Source organism: Neolamprologus multifasciatus, chromosome 16 (assembly GCF_963576455.1).
Source record: "Neolamprologus multifasciatus chromosome 16, fNeoMul1.2, whole genome shotgun sequence".
Lineage (NCBI taxonomy): Eukaryota > Metazoa > Chordata > Actinopteri > Cichliformes > Cichlidae > Neolamprologus > Neolamprologus multifasciatus.
In genome coordinates this window covers 25,942,580-25,963,666 of record NC_140454.1, presented here as the reverse complement: position 1 = coordinate 25,963,666, position 21,087 = coordinate 25,942,580, and the positions used below count along the sequence as shown (strand labels likewise).

Genomic DNA, 21,087 nt, shown 5'->3' with positions numbered 1-21,087 from the left:
GCCTGAATATATGCATTTTATTGTTTGCATGACAATAAACTGTAGTTATCCATTTTTAACTATATATCCTGCATTGTTTTATATTTCATAAATACCATTTCTTCCTTTTTTGGTCTGTCATCCAAAAAAAGCATAAAGCATCTCACACTTTAGGCTGTATGAGGAGCAGTCACGGGGTTATATAATGCAAATGCTTCTTAGAGCTTTTGTATATGTCCTAAACTGATCAATTCAATTTCATTTCCCCCCTAATTTGAACATAGTTATGCACTTCTTCATTTCTGGAGTCTACATATAACTATTTGAGCGCATGTGCAGTGCATTTTAAAGTAACCCTTACATAGTAATGTTACAGTACATCTTTATTAGGCAGCAAAGGTATTGCCAAACTCAGTGCTAGATTTTACATGGAAAACGAAAAACAAATCATGTTGCAAAAACTGCAAAAGTAATATAAGACAATATGATAAAACATCAAGTGTTGGAATTTTAAACGTTAGACAACTTCATATACAACTTAGTTGTATTAATCAAATAATCATTATGCAAAAAATTTGTAGTACAAAAGTACACAAATCAAATATAAATGTACTATAAAAAAAAAGATTTAACTATACTATTAAATCCATCATATATCACTTTCAGTAATATAACCTAAAATGTGCCAACCAGTAACAGTTACATTCATTTTCAAATATCACATATCAGTTATTAAAAAAGACTTTAACATATGCAGTGACTTGTGAGCTACAGTGTAAATGTTGTTAAGACATTGCTCAAAGGTTTTGTATGACAAATGCCCCCACCCCTTGCAACAATAACAAAAATACAAACATCATTTATGTAAAGTACACAGGAAAACATAATCACATATAAGCCAAAGACGACAATTATTCAGATGTCCAGTGCAAACTCTGCCAGAAAAAGCCAGCGTGTCTCAGCTCTATCATGACCATGCATAATCATTTTTGTCCAATGTCAAATGCAACAGGTCCTCTCATGGAGAAACCTATGAAGAATGACACTTTTGATCCCTCTGCATGCCCACTAATCTGGCTTCGATACATTGGGGTGACTGGAAAACCAGTATCTGCCATTATGCAATCACTATGCACCTCCCCTGTGACCCTATAAAGGAGCTCCTCCACCTTCTTCTCCTTCCATATTTTGCCACTTCCCCACATGGAGGCAAACTGCTGTTGCCCATCCGCAATGCACTTTTTGATCTCTCCAATGTGGACCAGTCGTTCATAACCAGGCTTCTTTCCCAGGAGGAAATGAATAACGGGACTCTTGCCATTGTACACTTCCTTCATCTCTGCATGATAAGAGGTTTTCATCTGTGAGATGTACCTTCCAAGTTCTCTATATACCGGACGGTTTGGCTCTGGCCATAACAGCAGAACTGCAATGAAGTAGAGCGGCAAACTCTCACTCAGTGGGATTTGCCCACAAAGAACTTGGGGGAGAAGATTTACCATGGCTTCATATGGCTGTAACAGATGTGATTCCAGTTTAAGACGACTCAACACAACATTGACATAGATAAAGTTCACTTTCTCCTTTGAAGTTGGGTGACGCTGACAAATAAAAAGATACTGTCTGGCAATCTTTTCCAACTTTACAGTTGAGGTTTCATTTGAGAGACAGCTCAGAATCCCAGAATAGGTGTCAGCCTTTTCCTCTTCCAGGAACTGTCTCGTCTGGTGTAGTTCCAACATGGTGTGCAAGGTTTTATTCTTCAAAAGAGATGCAGAATCTGTCTTACAGAAAACCTTTGCATAATGTCTGAAACATCTGAAAAGCTCATTTTGGGACATTTGCTCACGGCTATCTTTCATTCCAAATCTGGAGCCCAGATTTACATAAAAATTGTCAAGGAAGTCAAAGTTCTTCTTCATCCTGTATTTGAGGTTGTAAAGTACATCCTCAAAGTGTTTCAGAATGACATAGTAGGGTTTGTTTTTGGTGTGCCAACGATCCTTACTTTCTAGGTCGGAAAGTTTAAGATCTCCAGAAAGAACCTGGCTCATTATGTCATGACGAAGACCATCAGAAGAGAACACAGGGGTCTTTGCCAGCACATCAGTGACAAGCACACCAACCTGAATTTCTCCCAGGCAGCCAGAAGTGTTGAAAGTGCAGTTGTCTGTTTTGATTTGTAATCGTCGGAGTGACTCCTTCTTTGCAAGGTTCTGTGTTTCCTGGAATGCTTCCAATGCTGACTGAGCCAGTTTCAGAAGTGTTTTCAGTTTCTCTGGACTGATGGGTTCTTCCTTGCAGTCTGCAATGGCATTCTTAAACTCATGCTTGATCACTTGTGCAGATGTATCTGCAATATAGGAGTTGTCTTTGTGAAGATCTTTTGCTTTTTTTGCCCAAAATTTTGCCTCTACAAAATCTTTCTTTCTCAGGTAATAGTACCGGGCGAGTAACTGGGAGACAATAGGATCTTTCTCATATCTCTTTGAGGCATTTTTTAACACCATCTCTTCCAGTCCAGGTGTTTCATGTGCAATGTCCTGAATGAGTGGAGAGAACTGTGATTCCTCTAATTCATGATATCGCTTGACCAAAATGTGGTGAACGTCTTGCAGGAGCTTGCTTTTGCCTTGTGTGCTTTCATAAAACGTGTCTGTGTTCAGCAGAAGGTCAGCAATTTCAACTTTTTTCACATTGTGTGTTACTTTAAGTTCCAACAAACACTGCTTTGCAATTCTTGAGTGGATCATTTTCACAGCTCTGAAGACTACCTTACCCTGAACTGAACAGCTGGTTATAAAAGTAGAAAATTTTCCAAAACCACATTCAACTTTGTTGGATCCACAAAACGGTTTTGGTTGAAGGTCAAGGAATTCCTCACACAGAGAGACTGATAGAGAAGCCCCGCGGCAGTAAACATCCAACAGAACTAAAACTGCAAGAAGCTGGGCATTTTTCTGATTCACATTGAAGCTCTTCAGTGTGTTGCGGACCACACTCTCAATGTATTCTGACTTAAAGTTCTTCTTCATGATCATGAAACCATAGAATGTTTCAGTGTTTTTGTAAGTTTTCTCAATTTCAACTAGTTTTTCCTCAAACTGTTTCTGTTCCCTCTCAGAGAGATTATTTCCAATGAATACAGTATCTGCAGTTTGCCCAGTTGTTTCAGAAGACTCTGATCTCATGCAGTTCAAGAGAACCACCTGCGCAGACTTAGACTGAATTTTTTTCTCTTCGCATTCTTTTTCAATGAGCTGCTGCAAGTCAAATACTTTTTCCATATCATCAAAGTCATCTATCATCAGCAAAACAGGGACACTTGGTAACTGCTCCTGATGGTCATACATGAGAAGTTTGGTCACCTGACTGGCTACTTCAGCAAAGTCAGCATTGTTGTTCCTGAGGACAGCACAACGAAATGTGTTCCGGAGAGACCACAATATGTGCATGGCCAAAGTTGTCCCACCACATCCAGGTACATGCATGAGGTTAAACAACACACAGGCTTTTCTCAGAGAGGATAAATCAGGTATGATTGTATCCTTGATGTAGTCAAAGTGGTCTCGTTTGATAAATGGTGTGGATCCGGGCTGCTCCGAGAAATAGAAATTCCACCACGTCACCTTTCCACCCTTGTAGAAGTTCTCCTCTATCACATTTTTTTCCTCATTTCCTCCTTCACATTGGTTCACACAAAGGACATCTAAAGTATTCAGACTTCGCTCTACTTTCTTCTCAAATAGCACTTTGCTTCCCCCACCACACGGTAGGAAACGACTGGATCTGCGATTCTCTGACCAAAGGCTAAGGATAGTGCCATTGACTTCTGCAAAGCTGAGATCATGTATGCATCTACGTGAGATGTCGATTCCACATCGAGCCTCAATTAAGTCTCTCCAGGAGTTGAATGCTTTGTCATTGTCACATATGCAAAGGATCTGATCTGTGCCTCTGAGTTCCTGCCAGAATGTACTGAAAGTCTCCACAAGGGGGTCCATCTTCTCACTCACTCTTGACAAAATTAAAAAAATGACGAGGAACCTCTTGTTTGGAAGGACATCTTTGCGACACAAGAAGGAAATCACATCTCTGACGGAGGCTCCCTTGTCCATTAACCACTGGTCAATGTCTGAGGGCGACTCATGCTCAATGCCTCCGTTGCAGAACACCCAGCTGGTGTTTTGAGTTAATTTCAACTTGTTCGCAATGTCTTCAACTCCTTCTGTGATTTTATATCGTGCCGGTGAATGAACGTTTACTGGGCTCTGCTGGTCAAAATATTGCTCTAATCCCTCTTTAGCTGATTCTGGATCAAAGTCCAACACCGCTGTTGGGTTCAGATCTACAAGAAATTTTAGATAATCTAACTGGCTTGGGTGTGATTTGTTAGTTATTATCACATACTGCTCAACATTTGATTTATCTAAAGACAGAGAGCCACCAGTGATCATGTGACTGAGTCTAGAGCCCTGAGTGCTGTTTTTTATCACACTGAGGTGCTTCTCTTCTGCCTTTTTCCGGAGTTCTAATCGCTGAGCCATACTTTCTAGAAACTGCTTGTACTCTCGCTTGTTTGGTTGCGCAAGAAGATCTCTGCTGCTACCACCATCACGGATAAAGAAACATTTTGATGGTTCTGATTCAGTTTCTTTCATTTTGCCTTTTTTCTTGCCCTTTTTTATGGTGTTTGTGTGGTAGCTGTTTTCTTCACAGATTGTAGTCTCTGGAACAACGTCGACTTCTATGACACATTTGTCAGATGATGTCATGTTCTTGTTGAGAACTCCAACAAATCGTGGATGTCTGACGCATGTCTGAGCAGCTTGTTTATGTTTATATTCAAAATACCCATCAATGGCAGATTTTAGTTCATTTGCAAAAGCCTCTCTGTCCTCAACAACCACTCCCAACACTTGACCGTGGGTGAACTCCGGTTTGTCTCCTATTCCAAAATGTATGGTGCCATTGGTGCGACTGTTCATGCAGGCAGCTGCAAAGCGAATGACCTCAGATGTGAACTTGTTCATTTTAGTTCCTTCTGTTGTGCTGGTGAAAGCTTTGTACTCATGGCAGGGTTCAATCAAATCTGAGGCACCTGATTCTGTAACATCAAGAATGCTGCTTTCCATGTATCTGAATGTATCATGGTATCTACAAAATGGATACGGTTTGCACGGTTTCCCAGGCTGGTTTCTAGAACCTACTGGCTCTTCTTTTTTAAATTTCACAACTTCATCTCTGGCACGAATGAGAAGTTTAGCCGGTCCAAAAGTCACACCAATTTTGGTTAAGTCAGTTGTATCTACAAGCAGAAGACTTTCACCATTGATGTCTTCATTAAACAATATTTCAGCAACTTTGTCATCCACGCGATCCAACTGGAGAACCCATTGTCTCACTTGATGTTTACTCCAGTCTTGTATGTCTGATGACAGATCATCCTCCTGGCACTGAAATATAAAGTTCAGTTAACATTCCTAATTTCTAAATTAATTATTAGACACTTCAATATTTAGTGACTATGTCTAGTATTATGTGGAACAGTTTAAAACATGAACCTATGTTTTAATTTATAAAAGCTCATTTCTTAACATTTGTTTTATTGAAGCATTTTTCCATTTTTACTTACCTTCATTTCACCTTGATCTGCCATGACAGTACTGCTTCCTCTTTCACAAATATAGGTTAGTGATGCTACAAAATAATTTAAATAGAAATATTAGCAATAGAGGAAAAGGAACTGTATTGATAGTAACTAAAATTAAGCAAGTTCAGCCTCACCTTAATTTTTCCTGATCATTAATGATGGCTGGTCAACTTTTCACACATATTGGTAATGCTGAAAAAAAGTAGAAGTATTATAAACACATGGCTGAGGCAGTTTAGGAGTAACAAGGGAGGGATTTAAGAACCAACGAGACTAATTTATTTAATTTCAGGGGGAATATGTATGACATTGTTAATCTCAATAATCGTTAAGATGTCCTTTGCTATACAGGATTTCAGTATATATACAGTTTTTGGTCTCCTTTATTTCTGTGGTCTCGATAGGTGCAAAGTATTGATTACAGGGTGGGCTGTTTAGCAATTGGTTACCCAGCAACCACACAATTGGAATTCATGTAGTATATGACTTAGTATTGTCTTCATGAAATAAGCAAGAACTTGAAAAAGATGTAATCTGGATGGCAGCATATATTGCTGAAAACCTATAAGTTACCATAAGTTGGCACCTGTGAAACTAAAAACTGGAAAAACTGTATAGTGCTAAACAAATATTTTGAATAAAATTTGTATAATTTGACTGTCTTTTGAAAGAACATCCCAGAAGGTGAGCGTTTTTAAAGTAAATATGGGGAATTCATCATTCTATGAAACTGGGCAATTATTTCAACAATTTAATAAATGAAAGATTCAGAGACTCTAGAGAGGTTTCTGCACACAGGAGCCAGGCCGCAGAGCTTAGATCTTGATAGGGTTCAGGCCTGTACTTCATTAGAAAAAGACTTGTGTTGGAGATCACCGCATGACCTTACAAACACTTTGAAAAGTGTCGGCAGTTAACACAGCTCTTTGTTGCATTCACACATGCAAGGAACAAACAGAGAAGCAAGATACAGAAACATCGTGGCTCAAGAGTTGGGAGTTCGCCTTGTAATCGGAAGGTTGCCAGTTCGAGCCCCGGCTCGGACAGTCTCGGTCGTTGTGTCCTTGGGCAAGACACTTCACCTACCGCCTGCTGGTGTTGGCCAGAAGGGCCGATGGCGCGATATGGCAGCCTCGCTTCTGTCAGTCTGCCCCAGGGCAGCTGTGGCTACAACTGTAGCTTGCCTCCACCAGTGTGTGAATGTGAGAGTGAATGGGTGGATGACTGGACGTGTAAAGCGCTTTGGGGTCCCTAGGCGGGACACAAATACAAATACAGACCATTTACCATTTACTGCTTCCTTCCTTAAAACCAGGAAGCAGCCTGTGGTCTCACTGATAACTCACCACTTATATTGCAATAAAATAATCAGTTTTGGAGTCGAATTTGTAGCATGATTTAGTGTCAGTGAAACAGAATCTGAATTTATTATGTTCAGGACAATTATTACAATTACAATAACAGTAGTTTTGCTACTAAGCTAAATTATTTTATACATGATTGTATCTGTTTTCTCTGTATGGAAGAGGATTAGGGCCACTGGAAATCACAAAGAAAAAAATATGTGGTGGAATTTTCTGTTTATAAAGTCTGCAACACGGTCAGCTGTGGTCAAGGCATTTAAATTACTGTAAGCAGGAGAGCTAACACAAATCAAACATCACAGTTCTACAGTCATGAGAGCTCTGAAACAGAAGTAGTGCTCCCACTATTTTATCCATTACAAGGAAGAGGGGAAAAGTCACAAACTCATCATACCACACCACACATCACGAGGCTCGTTGTTTTGTGCCCTTGGCGTTATTAGCACCTGCAAAGGGAGTTGTCTTCTCCAACTACTGAGGCTGAAATAAGTTAATATAGTTTTAGAAACTTACACTGAACAGTCTATTACAGTGTTAAAACTAGGCATATGCATAAGCCACTTAAGCACTTTAAGTGAGAATAATAGAAATTTTCTATTACAATTCCAAATGACTCCCCACATTTTTTAATGGTTCTAATCCTCTTCCGTACTTCTGATTCAGAAGCACACCAGTGGTTTCAGTGGTGTGCTCTACAATGCCAGCTAGAGGTTAGAATAAAACCAGGAAGTGACTTTACTGTTTAATGTTTTTGTTCAATCCACAAATCCAAAAGACTTAAGGCAACAGAACCAACAGAATCATTCAAAAACTGGTTAAGGACCCGAGCCGACTGACTTTTTTCTTTTTAAATGTGATACAGCAGGTATTAAGTGGAGACAGGAAGATATGTAATGTAAGGTAATATAAGTAAGCGAAGTGTCATCTTAGAAAGGCAAACTCTGTAAAGTAAAACGAAGAACCACAAAAAATAACTGCTTGCATCCTTACTACGCATTTACTATTTTTCTATTGATCTTTATAACAATGAAGGCTCAAAACAAATACTGACCAAAACTCACTCACATTTCATTCAGTCCGCTTTTCAGTCCTCTCTTCAGTCCGCTCTTCAGTCCATTCGGTTTAAAGCTGAGCTCCGTAGCCACGTTAATGTAGCGGTTTTGGAGAGCAATAAAACAAAGAGGCTTCTCCTCCTTGTTTGGAGGATACAGATGAGAGAAGACTGAGGAAGAAGACTTCAGCTGGGCGGGTCATTCTCAGGAATTGAAACCTAACCAAAAAGTCCGTGTGTTTCGATTATTCTTTCCGAAACGATACTTGTTGCGAGATGGGTGACTTCCTCCGTGATTTGTCAGCATTGTATCATGTTCTTTTCGTCGTCTTGATTAATTGTGAAACGATATTGTAAAACCTTTGATCCCGGAAACCCTCCCAAATAAGTCAGTGCGTCAGTCTATGAGGTCCTTGAATTGTTCCACTGGGAGTGGAAAAGTGGAAAAGTTCAGTTCCAGGATTGAAAGAGCGCCCTCCTTCTCAACTGTAAGTTAAACTGAATATTAAAAATATCTAAGAGCTGAAATTTAACTGAGCTGGGGAAAAAATTGTGAAAAATTAAAAACTGAGGGATTAAAAGCATCCTCCTACTGCGCATCACTGCATCAGTTGCAGCTATCTCCGCCGTGCCTCCCAGCAGCGAGTGCCACAGCTGAAAGTGAAGCAACAGCGAGGTACTAAAAGTTGCGGTTCCACTTATGTCCCCTTGAGGCTCCAAAGTCCCCATAGATGCCCACGTTGAGACTTTGGACCAATTTTCTACCGTCATTGCTTTGGAGTAGCGAAACACACCCCACCTGTCATTTGCTGAATGTTAAGAGATTTGAATTTAAAAATGACTGTTAAATCGCGGTTTTTTTTTTAAACTGGAAGGACTCAATGGGGTATGGCCCTTATTCATATAAAATATATAGTGCTAATGCAAAAGCACTTTTCTGTTCATGTTTGACTAACACATGTACATTTGTAGTATAAAATCACCCTGTGTGTTCTCAACAGTGGAAACAAAATCAAAGCATATAACCGAGTAAGTAGAATAACACTTCACGTTTTCTTCAGTTAAAATGATCACAGCTGGGCCAAGTGCAATCACCTGGATCACTGATGACTTTTATATGACTTCTTATGAGACAATCTACAAAAGACAGCAATCGGTCGTTCCATTCAGCCAGTGTTTGCACTGCAAACCATTTCCATAAGAAGGGTTTTTTGTTTGTTTCTTTTTGTTTATTAAGCTGCTTAACAGTAAACTATGAAGCATTCAAGCATAGCAACATGAATCTGTGTTCCTCCACTTTGATGGAAGGTTGCAGACGCAGCTCTCGCCTAAATTATATGAGGACCTAATGGCCTGGAATATTGAACCCAAAAGGACATAATCCATAATCCTGGATGGTCCATCACCCATTGTCCCTCCAGAAGTCAAACAAGGGTGAAGATCTAGTTTACTGTTTTGTGGCCAATTCACATTACTCCTGAATCCAGGGATCAGCAGGGTGCCAGAGCCTTCTCGCCACCACAGCGGAATATATTTTCCTGGTGAACGTCTGCAAGGGAAATGATTATGGTGGGGCAAGTTCACCACATATAGCACTGTGGGGAACCAATGGTTCAAACATTTCATTAATGAGAAAAAGTTGATGTGTATTATTAAGGCCAAAGGCACTAGGTATACTATTTCACTAAATGCAAAATGTACAGATTATTTACCACCGACATCAACTGAAATAGCAGGAATTAAAACATGAAAGTTACTCAGTAATACAATAACGTCTAGTGACCTCCTATATTGATTAATGTAGGTAAAGAAGGTAATGATAAATACTACAGAGAGCACAGAGGTGAAATGACAGTAAATATTCAGACTGCAGAAGAAACATTAACAGCAGTTGTAGAGCGTACACCATGGTAGAAGAAGAGTTGTTATACGGAAGCAGGAGAATTGCTTATTTGGACAGTTGGAAAAGCACCACTTCATAGAAATGTTGATTTATTGATCAAATGCAGTAGCTTGGAAAACGGTAAGATCCACACTGCACATATTAGAAACAATTTTTCACAGATATAGGTAGGGAAAATCATCTGGACCTTCAAATATCAGGGGCCTCAGGTGGTGGCACTGCAGCGGAGGCAGGTTGCTGGACGGGCCCCTTGGACCCTCCAGCGGAGGCAAAAAAAGGCTGGTGCGGTTCTCCAGAACCCCCAGCGGGAACAACAGATGAAGGCCGGACCGGCCCCTCGGATTATTATCCATTCTCGTTTCGCTATATCTAAGAGGTAGAAGTAGAGTAACTAGAGGAAGGTGAAATAAAGTTTGAAAGCCTAGTCTAAAAAAAGTTAAAAGTTAAGAAATGGTGCGGTGTTGCAGAGCTACTTGGAAAGGCTGCCGTCACTCCAGCGCCATCTTACATCGTTTGTAATTGTCTAGACTTCTTTAAGTTGCTTGAAGACGTTTCACCTCTCATCCAAGAAGCTTCTTCGGGTTCTTCAGGACGCTTGTCTTTGCAAGCTCCTTTGACTACGATGACCTGGATGACTGAGAACATTCACAGACATAGCGTTCTTGTAAGTTGTCTCAATTTCGACTACTTTTACCTCAAACTGTTTCTGTTCCCTCTCAGAGAGATTATTGCCAATGAATACAGTATCTGCAGCTTGTCCGGTCTGGTCAAAAGACTCTGATCTCATGCAGTTCAAGAGAACCACCTGCGCAGACTTAGACTGAATTTTTTTCTCTTCGCATTCTTTTTCAATGAGCTGCTGCAGGTCACATACTTTTTCCATATTTTCAAAGTCATCTATCATCAGCAAAACAGGGACACGTGGCAGCTGCTCCTGATGTTTATACATGAGAAGTTTGGTCACCTGACTAGCTACATCAGCAAAGTCATCAATGTTGTTCCTGAGGACAGCACAACGAAATGTGTTCCGGAAAGACCACAATATGTGCATGGCCAAAGTTGTCCCACCACATCCAGGTACATGCATGAGGTTAAAGAACACACAGGTTTTTCTCAGGGAGCATAAATCAGGTATGATTGTATCCTTGATGTAGTCAAAGTGGTCTCGTTTGATAAGCGGCGTGGATCCGGTCTGCTCCGAGAAATAGAAATTCCACCACGTTAACTTTCCACCCTTGTAGAAGTTCTGTTCTATCAGAAATTTTTCCTCATTTCCTCCTTCACATTGGTTCACACAAAGGACATCTAAGGTACTCAGACTTTGCTCCTCTTTCTTCTCAAATAGCACTTTGCTTCCCCCACCACACGGTAGGAAACGACTGGATCTGCGATTCTCTGACCAAAGGCTAAGGATAGTGCCATTGACTTCTGCAAAGCTGAGATCACGTATGCATCTACGTGAGATGTCGATTCCACATCGAGCCTCAATTAAGTCTCTCCAGGAGTTGAATGCTTTGTCATTGTCACATATGCAAAGGATCTGATCTGTGCCTCTGAGTTCCTGCCAGAATGTACTGAAAGTCTCCACAAGGGGGTCCATCTTCTCACTCACTCTTGACAAAATTAAAAAAATGACGAGGAACCTCTTGTTTGGAAGGATACCTTTGCGACACAAGAAGGAAATCACATCTCTGACGGAGGCTCCCTTATCCATTAACCACTGGTCAATGTCTGAGGGCGACTCATGCTCAATGCCTCCGTTGCAGAACACCCAGCTGGTGTTTTGAGTTATTTTCAACTTGTTCGCAATGTCTTCAACTCCTTCTGTGATTTTATATCGTGCCGGTGAATGAACATTTACTGGGCTCTGCTGGTCAAAATATTGCTCTAATCCAGGGGTCGGCAACCTGCGGCTCTGGAGCCGCATGCGGCTCTTTTGTCCTTATACTGCGGCTCCCGGTGTTTTGGGAAAATAAATTAGAAGTATTTAGCTGAAGTGTATTTTATTTGTGTTTAGTTCTTTTTTTAACTTGTAGTTCTAAATTGGAAGATTATTGTGATTTTGAAATATAAAAATTATATTATATTATATTATTTTTTCACCGCTCAAAATAAGCGTCACACTCGCGGAAGCTGGTGTACCCGCCGAAACGCTGTGCATTTATCGAGACTTTCGACCCCAGGTAGGCCAGTTATGGATCCACATTATGTCAGCAGCTCCACCATGAACTATGTTAAAACAAACACCGCTCACGCCTCACAGATGACAGCTTACAGTCCTGCGTAAAGATGAAAGCCCCGATTTGCAGATGCTGCGCACAGATTTGGGACCATAAGTCTTATTGTAAACATATCACGGCAGACCCGACGATGTTTGCATGAACATGCTTTTCAGCATCTCTTTATTGACCACTTTTCACACACGGTTGCTGTACATACAGTCGGCTGTAGCTTTTCAGCTCACAGCCCGACAACACAACAGCAGAGAGAGCGCAGACTTTAAGGTGGCGAGGTGTGATTGCGGGTGCCGCACAGGTGCGTCCGCCTCCCAGCGGCGCTGCAGACCACGCCCCGCCACACACATTAACCAGGTAAAATACATATTTAGGCAGAATTTTGCAAATATCTATTTTTCCTTTTTTAGCAGCATAATGCTTTTTTCCAATTACTTTTTAAAAGTCAGGTCAAGGCTCCAAAAGCCCAAAGGCGATATAAGGGTGGCGACTCACAACAGTTTTTGTTTGCTGGATCATTTTAGTTTAGCTAGGTGTCTTTCCTTTTGTTATATTTATTTAAGAGTTCAAAATGTGTTAATTAAATAAATAAATTGTAATTTTCTCCGTAGCACTTCATGGATTTCATAAGCAACACACCTTATTTGCTCTGTGGATTCTTTTAAAAAGCAGTTAAAAACTTTTCTGTTCAAACAAGCCTTTTGTTGATCTACGTATTTTACATTCTTTACATTCTTTACATTTGATCTTTTACATTGTGTAGAATGTCTATTGATTGTATTGTTTATTTTAATCTTTGTGTACAGCGCTTTGTGACTGCCTTTCTGCGAAAAGCGCTTAATAGATAAACTTTACTTACTTACTTTAGTTGTTCACACAAAGCATAAAAGTAAAAAACAATATATACAGTGTTATCTTCATTTTGGATTTCAAAAAGTATTTGCGGCTCCCAGTGTTTTCTTTTGCGTGGAAACCGGGTCCAAGTGGCTCTTTGGGTGTTAAAGGTTGCAGACCCCTGCTCTAATCCCTCTTTAGCTGATTCTGGATCAAAGTCCAACACCACTGCTGGATTCAGATGTACAAGAAAGTTTAAAGAATCTAACTGGCTTGGGTGTGATTTGTTAGTTATTATCACATACTGCTCAACATTGGATTTATCTAAAGACAGAGAGCCACCAGTGATCATGTGACTGAGTCTAGAGCCCTGAGTGCTGTTTTTTATCACACTGAGGTGCTTCTCTTCTGCCTTTTTCCGGCGTTGTGATCGCTGAGCCATACTTTCTAGAAACTGCTTGTACTCTCGCTTGTTTGATTGCACAAGAAGATTTGTACTGCTACCACCATCACGGATAAAGAAACACTTTGATGGTTCCAATTCGGTTTCTTTCATTTTGCCTTTTTTCTTGCCCTTTTTTATGGTGTTTGTGTGGTAGCTGTTTTCTTCACAGATCGTAGTCTCTGGAACAACGTCGACTTCTATGACACATTTGTCAGATGATGTCATGTTCTTGTTGAGAACTTCAACAAATCATGGATGTCTGACGCATGTCTGAGCAGCTTGTTTATGTTTATATTCAAAATACCCATCAATGGCAGATTTTAGTTCATTTGTAAAAGCCTGTCTGTCCTCAACAACCACTCCCAACACTTGACCGTGGGTGAAGTTCGGTTTGTCTCCTATTCCAAAATGTATGGTGCCATTGGTGCGGCTGTTCATGCAGGCAGCTGCAAAGCGAATGACCTCAGATGTGAACTTGTTCATTTTAGTTTCTTCTGTTGTGCTGGTGAAAGCTTTGTACTCGTGCCAGGGTTCAATCAAATCTGAGGCACCTGATTCTGTAACATCAAGAATCCTGCTCTCCATGTATCTGAATGTATCGTGGTGTTTATCAAATGGATATGGCTTGCACAGTTTTCCAAGCTGGTTTCTAGAACCTACTGGTTCTTCTTTTTTAAATTTCACAACTTCATCTCTGGCATGAATGAGAAGCTTAGCTGGTCCCAAAGTGACACCAGTTGCAGTCAAGTCTGTTGTATTTAAAAGAAGAAGACTATGGCCATTGATGTCTTGATTAAATAATATTTCAGCAACTTTGTCTCACTTGATGTTTTCTCCAATTCTTGATGTCAGGGGACAGATCCTCCTCTTGAGTCTAAAATAAAAAGTTAGTTTTCTTATTTTTAAGTTTAAGTTTAAGTCACTACATAAATAAGTGTGCAGTGACTATGAAGTTAAGCTGATTGTATCATCTGATCTTTACTCCAATCTTGTATGTCTGATGAAAGATCATCCTCATGGCAGTGAAATATAAAGTCCAGTTAACATTCCTAATTTCTAAATTAATTATTACACAGTTCAATATTTACTGAATATATCTAGTGAAAAACATAAACCCTATGTTTCAATTTATAAAAGCTCATTTCTTAACATTTGGTTTATTAAAGTTGGCAGTTTAATGGAAGCATTTTCCAATTTTTACTTACCTTCATTTCACCTTGATCTGCCATGACAGTGCTGCTTCCTTTTTCACAAATATAGGTTAGTGATGCTACAAAATAATTTAAAGAGAAATATCAGCAATAGAGGAATATGAACTGTATTACAGTAATTAAAATGTAACTGATCATTTATATTTATCACGAGAGAAATTATTCAGTCTCACCTTAATTGTTCCTGATAATCAATGATGGCTGGATAACTTTTCACACATATTGGTAACTAATCCTGCAAAAAAAAGTAGAAGCATTATAAACACATGGCAGTTCAGGAGTAACAATTCTCTGTAAGCATTTAAGAAACAAGGAGACTAATTTATTTAAATCCAGGAGGAAAATAAGTATATATTAAAGTGTAATATTAAGGGTAATATTAAAGGCCAGCTTTGAGGGTTTATATACTGTGGTTTAGGTCATTAGACTGCTTGGTGACATTAAACTGTGATTAAGAGGAGCTTTAGTGGAGACTTTTCAGAGAATGTAGCTCATGTTTGTGCTGCTAGATGATAACAACAGGAGACGACCTTCGGGTCGTGGAAGACAGACGTGAGGAATTGGGGTCGATAATTGGTGCCGTTGACCCGGATCCAAAATGGCTGAGAGAGACAAATTCGGCCTAATCATGGGGTCGTGGAACGAGGCAAACAGAGAACCGGTCCAACAGAATGTAAAGGTAAGCAACACCTGTTACATCAAAGTGTACATATTGGACAAAGTCTAAATTATCTGTTTGTTAAGTTAAAAGATACTCATGCAAAATGCTTCCAGTGTCTGGGCACTAGAGAAAGAGACTTTTGCTAAGAACTACAGGTTGATGTCTGCTGGCCATAAAGTGTAAAACTCACTGTGACTGTTTAAATTAAAAGGACTTTAAGAGTCCTATATGTTGTCCCACAGGGCGAGTGAATTATTTTATGTTGTTTAATAGCAGCTGGGTTGAGAAAAAGAGGCGGGTTAGATTGGCATAGTAGATCTCCGCAGCTGTGTGTGTGTGTGTGGAGTAGAATGTGACAGGCACCATGTCACATTCTAGGAGATGAGAAGGCAATGGGCTGTGAAGGTGAGAGAGGAAGTGGAGATGGGTGGAAGACAGTCACTAAACAAATGGAGAAGTTAGGAGAGGCAGTCTGTGTGACTGCATGTGGAAAAGTGCCTAAAACAGAGGGTGAAGAGGCAAAAAGGGAAGTAAAAGAAATGCTGAAAATGCCAAGGGGAAAAGAGTATCATTAAGTAAAATAATTATAACAATTGCACAAAATTTAAAGGAGAATTAAAGAAGAACAGGAGGAATTGGAAGAAGAAGACACGGGAATATTTAAATTAGGAATAAAATGAAATGCGAAAAAGAAGGGTAAAGAGGTGGCTAAATGGGCAAACTGGGGTGTAGAAACTGAGGAATGCAGTGACGTGAAGAATCTGAATCAGAATAAAAGTGTTATTGAGCAGTGATGAAAATGATATTAAATGAGTGGACCTGGATCAACCCTCCATGAGCATAGCTGCTGGAGCAAAATGCTTGGACACTGCTAGCACAGGGCGCCCACACAAACGCAAAGCAGGAGATGAAGCATGGCTGAATATGTTTCCAAACCAACTTCATTCTAAGCCAAAGACTAGAAAATATGGTGAAGCATATCTTCCCTTTGCTTTCACCTGCACAAGTGCCAAGGTAGGTCTCCCCTGCATAATTGGTTTTCCCTTCGTTGGGAGCACGGGCTGGGCTCTTCAAATCACTGACAAACAGTATCCCATATTCTTGATTTTTAGTTTACAAACACTTGTTGTAATGACTAACTACTCCTGACACGTTGGAGATGTTTGCTCTTTATACAGTAAAGTTACAGTGGGATACAAATAACATCAGGCTGATCCTGCCACGATTTGTTCCCTCGGTTCAAATCACGGACAAACGGTATCCCACAGCTGTTTATGTTTTTAAACCCATTTTGCACAGAGAGGCATTTTTGAAAAATGTATTGATAGCAATGTTGAATATTATTACACAGGAAAAAACAACTACATGTAAAATAATCACACCATGATGCCTCTGCCTTTCTAAATTCAGGGACAGTAGCTGCGTGTGTGTGTATGTAAGCGTGTAAAACTTGAAGGTAGTTAGATTAACAGTAACAGTATTTTGTCTCTATCTGCTATTCTGCAATTCATCTCATGTAAACAATAACATGGCGCACAGCGTGACGTGAAAAAAGTCACATACCTTTGACGTTGCGTGACAAACTGTATTCCTCGTCCACACGTTAACACAAAAAATGAGTTTTAAAAAATCTCAGTTTTCGGTGATTCGAAACGCCGTTTACGTGTGGACGAAACAGCAGCGTTTTCAAAAATACCCGTGTAGGTGCGGACGTAGCGTAAAAGAGTTAGTTGTTTACTTTCTTACTACCTGTAATTTTGCTTAATTGTTTACTAAATGTTTGAGGTGTGAAATAAACCGCAATGGAGCAAAATATGGGTGTGTGTGGTTGGAGGATGTGTTTGTGCGTGCATACAGGAGATGACCTTTGGGTCGTGGAAGCCAGACGTGAGGAGCGGGGGTGTAGATTATATTTGCACATTTTGTTGGTAATGCGGCAGATCTGCAGAAGGCTTTCGCGTTGTGCACATCTCCCTTCCAGAAGGTGTTATTGAAGAAGACTGTATTGAATTGTGTATATTTCCAGTTTTTATCTGTTGTACAGTGTCCTTGGGTGCTTTGAAAGGTGCTATTTTTAAATAAAATGTATTATTATTATTATTAATAAAGTGATTGAATGTATTTTGAATACACTGAGTTCGCGTCTTCTCTGACAAGCCTGAGGACAAAGGAATTGGCGTCGATAATGCCAAGTACTGATTACAGGGTGGGCTATTTAGCAATTGGCTACCCATCAACCACACAACTGGAATTTATGTAGTATACATCTTGGCATTGTCTTCATGAAATAAGCAAGAACTTCCCTGAAAAAGATGTTATCTGGATGGAAGCATATATTGCTCAAAACCTATAAATCACCACAAAATGGCTCAAGTGAAACTAAAACATGAAAAAAATGTATAGTGCTAAGTGAGGGTGCTGCGAAGCATCTCCCTCACTAAGGTGAAGTACGCACCCACAACGTCTGACAGCAAGTTTTGATTTTGTTATGCTTTTGTTTTGAAGTCCATTGACCTCTCTCTCTCTCTCTTTTGAGGTCAACTTCCTGAAGGCCTGAGTCATGGAGTGCACACATGATTAGATCCTAATGATGTTCACCTGAAAGGAGCTCTCCAATTATCCATTGCTAGTGTGTTAAACCATCAGGTGAGAGCTGAGGGTGGGAATAGGCCGAATCTTTAGTTTGGTTTAATTTAGTTCGTTTGTACATTATTTAGTTGGGGTGTGTTTATAGTCAGATATATGTGAGGTGTGTTAAAATAATTGCAGTATTTCACTGTAGATGTTTTTGTAGCTGGACTGTGTCGGGGAAATCATTTAAATTTTATTTGTGGTGGTATGACCGGCTCCTATTTAAGGAGGAGTTTTCTGAGAGGCTGGGTTGTTCATCATTAGATGTGTCGCTGTTAAGAGTGTTAAAATTCTGTATCTATATAAGAAATATATTCAGAGCTCTGAAAGACGTCTGAAGGCTCGTGTGGTTGTTTTTACCCGTCTGGTCCCCTTCACATTATCTTGCAACTGCTACATGCTAAAAAATATTTTGAATAAAATTTGTATAATTTGACTGTGTTTTAAAAGAAAATCCCTGTCAGGCTGAATGTTTCTATAGTAAAAATAGGAAATTCATCATTCTATGAAACAATTTAAAAATGAAAGATTCCTACAAGTCTCTGCACACAGGAGCCAGGCCGCAGAGCTTAGATGTTGATAGTGTTCAGGCCCGCACTACATTAGAGACAGACCTGATTGGAAATCACTGCATGACCTCACAAACACTTCTGAAAAGTGTTGGCAGGTGATACAGCTCTTTGTTGCATTCACACACGCTACCATACAAGGAACAAAAAGAGAAGCAAGATACAGAAATACTGCTTCCTTACTGAAAACTAATCTGTGGTCTTGCTACTTTTCCTCCGTGCTAAAGAGGATGTCTGATCTCATCAAGACAGCAGCCTCAATAACTTTTTTTTGGTTTTTATTTATTATTATTTATATATTTATATTATTTATTTACAGCAGCCTTGATAATATGTTTAATAACACAGGATTATACATTAATATGCATTGTATAGGTAAGTTCTACACGTGAGAAGGCCCCATTGATGCTGAACTCTGTGTGCAGGTTTAGGAGCACTGCTGCTGGTGAAGGTTCACTGAACCGATCTCAAAATGAAGAGTAATGATGTGTTTTAAAGAAAAGTTTAATTTTCAAGTGCAGCTGGTTTATTGGCAGAAGGCTCTGCTCTTTGGTTCAAGTGCACTATGTGGCATTATGTGCATTACATGGTAACATGTAAGTCATCTGTATGTTGTAGTATGCATTCTTTTCGATTATTTTATTGCAATACAATAATCAATTTTGGAGTCCGATTTGTAACATAATTTAGTATCAGTGAAAAATCTGAATTTATTGCTCTATGCTCAGAGCAATTATTACAACTACAATAACAGTAGTTTTGCTACTAAGCTCAAGTGTTTTTAACGTGACCGTCTCTGTTTTCTCTGTATGGGAGAGGATTAGGGCTACTAGAATTTATCAAAAAAATGAATAAATAAAAAAATCCAAATTAACCCAATATTTTTTTCCCCAATGGCTCTAACCTTCTTGTACTTTTGAGTAATAAAAGTGATTTCACTAGTGTCCTCTATGATGACAGCTAGGGTTAGAATAAAAACAGGAAGTTGCATCAGCATTTAATGTCTTTTCCACAAATCCAGGAGACAACAGAACAGTATATAATTCAATAACTGCCGACCGGAGCCGACTGACTTTTTTTCTTTTTAGATGTGATACAATTGGTATCAGTGGAGACAGGAAGGTATATTATGTCATGTAAGCTTAGTGTCAGGACAACAACAAAAAACATAAAGGAGCTGGGACAACTGGTTGCATCCTTACTACGCATTTACTGTTTTTCATAGAGTTTTATAACAATGAAGGCTCAAAACAAATACTGCCGAACACTCACATTTCATCCAGTCTGCTCTTCAGTCCTCTCGGTTTAAAGCTGAGCTCCTCTATCAGTTTAATGTGGCGGTTTTGGAGAGGAGTAAACGAAAGAAGCTCTTGCTGCTTTTTTCTATCAATGACTGCAGAAAAGATGAACCACCTGGCTCCACTTGTTCCGACTGTACAAAAATGAAGCCAAACTAATTTCGCGCTTGTAAAAGTTCACACTGCGCCGAATGCGCTGACGTGTCCAGTGTTGCCAACTAAGGAGTGTGTGTTTATTAGCAGTTTTAAAACTTGTGTGGGTCTACTCACAGTGTGCACTTTGCTTTTCTAAAAGTTGAAAGACAAGGATGATCTCAATCAGGGAATCAAAACATGGTCTTGTGCACGAGAGACAGAGACACTCAATACTATAATAGTGGGAAAAAGAGGAAAAGTGCAGTAACCATGTAGACATGTTGACTGGGAACACTGCCACAATGTGGTGTGGTATGTGGTGTTCCATATGTAGGGTAGACCGGGGATAGTTGTAACATTTTTCACATTTCTGTCTGTAAATTGGAGTTCTTTTAAGGTAGTGGATTCAAAATGTAATGCAAAGTATTTACATGTCTCAGCTATTAAATAGTGCAGCTATTTTCTCTGCAACACAATTACCCATTGTATGGTATGGTCTCAAACACAAAGAGTGAAATGTTACAATTAACCCCATAGTCTGGGTTAGTTGTAACATATCCTGGGGTGAAATGTAACACAATGAAATAAGGGTACTGACAAAACATTAACATGTAATCTTTGTTTATTCAACACATGAATGCACTTAGAGCCATTTATGTAGCTATGTGTGTGTGTGTGTGTGACAGAATGCAGAAATCTAGCTTTTGAACATATGCCAACCCCCCAAAAAAGACAAATTATGGAATTTTCTGCAACTGAATATTTCATTCATTTTGGTTGGTCTTCCTTGAGTTTGGCCTCATTGGCTCAGTGGGCATTATAACCTACAACTCTTGCACCAATTTTGAACATAACAATGAAGCTGAAAAAATGTAGTTGTTCACCAGCATCGCAATTCCATTACTTTTTATCATGGCTTAACTTGGTGTGGTTTGCAAAGTGCTTCAGAAAGATGAGGAAATCTGTTTCTTGCACCCATCCTGATTTATTTCCATTACCAAAACTTCCTACTGGTCCATCTCTGACACAGTGGTCTGCATAATGTATGTGTGGGAACACAAACAGTGGAGGAATTGTGTTGCCAATGGCATTAACCGCATATACAAAAGCGACCAGTGA

At 39.6% G+C, this 21,087-nt stretch overlaps 2 protein-coding genes and 1 pseudogene across 4 annotated transcripts; all 3 read right to left on the bottom strand.

The window, feature by feature from the left end:
• Window positions 1–349: 349 nt before the first annotated feature.
• LOC146500941 (sterile alpha motif domain-containing protein 9-like) lies at window positions 350–19,900 on the bottom strand. 3 transcript variants are annotated; one of them, XM_085136322.1, is made up of 4 exons: window positions 19,808–19,900; window positions 5,767–5,824; window positions 5,615–5,679; window positions 350–5,435 (listed from the first exon to the last, which is right to left on the bottom strand). In XM_085136322.1, the coding sequence occupies exons 3-4, from the start codon at window positions 5,636–5,638 to the stop codon at window positions 963–965; spliced, it is 4,497 nt and encodes a 1,498-aa protein (XP_084992448.1). In that variant the 5' UTR covers window positions 5,639–5,679; window positions 5,767–5,824; window positions 19,808–19,900; the 3' UTR covers window positions 350–962. The 3 variants fall into 3 exon arrangements, with proteins under 3 accessions (XP_084992448.1, XP_084992449.1, XP_084992447.1); XM_085136323.1 differs by lacking the exon at window positions 19,808–19,900 and adding an exon at window positions 8,048–8,673; XM_085136321.1 differs by lacking the exon at window positions 19,808–19,900 and adding an exon at window positions 8,062–8,673.
• Window positions 10,475–12,757, bottom strand: LOC146500943 (sterile alpha motif domain-containing protein 9-like). Its single transcript, XM_085136332.1, has one exon. The coding sequence runs from the start codon at window positions 11,875–11,877 to the stop codon at window positions 10,537–10,539; it is 1,341 nt and encodes a 446-aa protein (XP_084992458.1). The 5' UTR covers window positions 11,878–12,757; the 3' UTR covers window positions 10,475–10,536.
• LOC146500942 (sterile alpha motif domain-containing protein 9-like) lies at window positions 12,406–14,674 on the bottom strand (annotated as a pseudogene).
• Window positions 19,901–21,087: the final 1,187 nt, after the last annotated feature.